At 37.0% G+C, this 1,652-nt stretch overlaps 1 protein-coding gene across 9 annotated transcripts in view; it reads left to right on the top strand.

Annotated features, from left to right (window-relative positions):
• The window catches only part of flad1 (flavin adenine dinucleotide synthetase 1), a 15,621-nt gene that overhangs the window by 8,892 nt on the left and 5,077 nt on the right, over window positions 1-1,652 (top strand). For all 9 annotated transcript variants that reach the window (XM_015038549.1, XM_015038547.1, XM_015038546.1 and 6 more), the window contains 2 exons: window positions 328-426; window positions 770-959. In XM_015038549.1, the coding sequence (XP_014894035.1) occupies window positions 328-426; window positions 770-959 (289 nt within the window). The remainder of the gene's footprint in view (window positions 1-327; window positions 427-769; window positions 960-1,652) is intronic.

The following is a 1,652-nucleotide window of genomic DNA, read 5'->3' as shown; positions in this document are numbered from 1 at the left end:
AACCATTCAGACTATTTGCTGAATTTTTTGACGTGCGTGGGGTGTCAGCTTCACACAGCTCTGGAAAGGAAAGGAGAAAAAGGAGGAGGGTTGTTTAAAATACGCTTCACCTGAGAGAGGAGAGACAGAGGGGAGAATTAAAATGAACAACATAATAGTGCCACACATCTAAAAAGACTCGGATAAGCTTTGAGACAGAAAATCTTTTTACGGGGTTATTTTTCTTTACATTCTTGACTGCATTTGACAGATTGTCTTATCTAATCTTCGGTCGTCCTCCTGATGTTTATCTTTAATGTCCGATTTCTCTCTTCCTTCCACTCTCAGGCGGTATCCAGACGGGAAAGACAAGGTTAAAGCTCTGTATATCCGTAACGTTTCCCCATTCCCGGAGATGGAGCGATTCCTCCAAGACGCAACAAAAAAGTGAGTCGGCAGATTAGTCTATTCTCTCTGGGGCAATTTCAATTTTTACCCCTTTTTGCAGATTTCAAAGTGCTTTGCTGCAGAACTCATGTCCGCTGAACTTTTTCACGTGTTGTGACGTTAAAATGGCAACCTTTAATTTATGTTGTTTGGATTTGTTTTGCATATTCATCCCCTTTTACTCTGATACACATATTGGAGTCCTTCCACGTCATGATGCTCTACTAAAAATCCTTAATAAAATACATTAAAGATTTAGGTAGTACTGTGACAGAATGTGAAAGCACAGTGTATTTGGACAAGCAATGCCTCTGGTCCAAATATTCACATCAGTCTTTTACAGATATGACCTCGAGTTGATCTCGGTGGAGGGAAGTATCCGGCAGGCTCTTAACGAGCTGCATGACAAAAGGCCGGAGCTGAAAGCCGTCCTGATGGGAACCAGGAGAAGTGACCCCTATTCCCACACCCTCACACCGATGTGCCCCACTGATCCTGGCTGGCCGGAATACATGAGAGTCAACCCGCTACTGGTAAGCCCATGTTCACGTCATAGTGTTGGCAATTCCAGCTGTTTAATTTCTATTCGTTGCACATTTGTATTTTTATTTACTTATTTATTTATTTTTTTTGTACAATCTTAACACATCCTGTTGCACAAAAGTGTCCTTGTGTTTTTAAAAGTACACTTTTTATTTTCCATGAGCAAAAGAAAGAATTCTCTTCCCTCAATGAGGTTAGTTTTATTACTTTAGTCATTAAAAAGGCACTTAGTGGTGAACCATTGTTTAGCATCCAAGTTTCCAGTTTTCTTCCAGCTCACGCAGAATAGTTGTAGCTTTCCTTCTGTGTTTACAGGAATAACCTAAATATTTAAAGGCAAATTAAATAGGTTGATAGAAACTATTATGTTTCTTTCCACAAATATGTAAAAGTAGTGTTTTAATGTTCAGTCCCACAATATTAGTGCAGAAATTTATCTTATTAAAGTTTGCAATCCCCATTACCGCAGGTCCTACGTTTGGAAAGCGTGAAATTTGATTTCTCTTTCCAAGTCAGAATAAGTGTCTAGAATTAAGTATCAAAATCTGATTTCTTATTCTATTTTCTAGAAAAATCAATTTTTCTGGAATTTTTTTTTTTTTTTTTTTTTTTTTTTACAGGTTTTTTTTTTAAAAGTTGTCTTTTTAAAACAAAAATAAAATTTTGACCCATTAAAAAAAAAA

The sequence above is a fragment of the Poecilia latipinna genome, unplaced genomic scaffold (assembly GCF_001443285.1).
Source record: "Poecilia latipinna isolate Pla-1442-1.1 unplaced genomic scaffold, P_latipinna-1.0 Scaffold444, whole genome shotgun sequence".
In the NCBI taxonomy this organism is placed as follows: domain Eukaryota; kingdom Metazoa; phylum Chordata; class Actinopteri; order Cyprinodontiformes; family Poeciliidae; genus Poecilia; species Poecilia latipinna.
The sequence above is the reverse complement of the archived record's forward strand: the minus strand, read 5'-3'. Positions and strand labels throughout refer to the sequence as shown.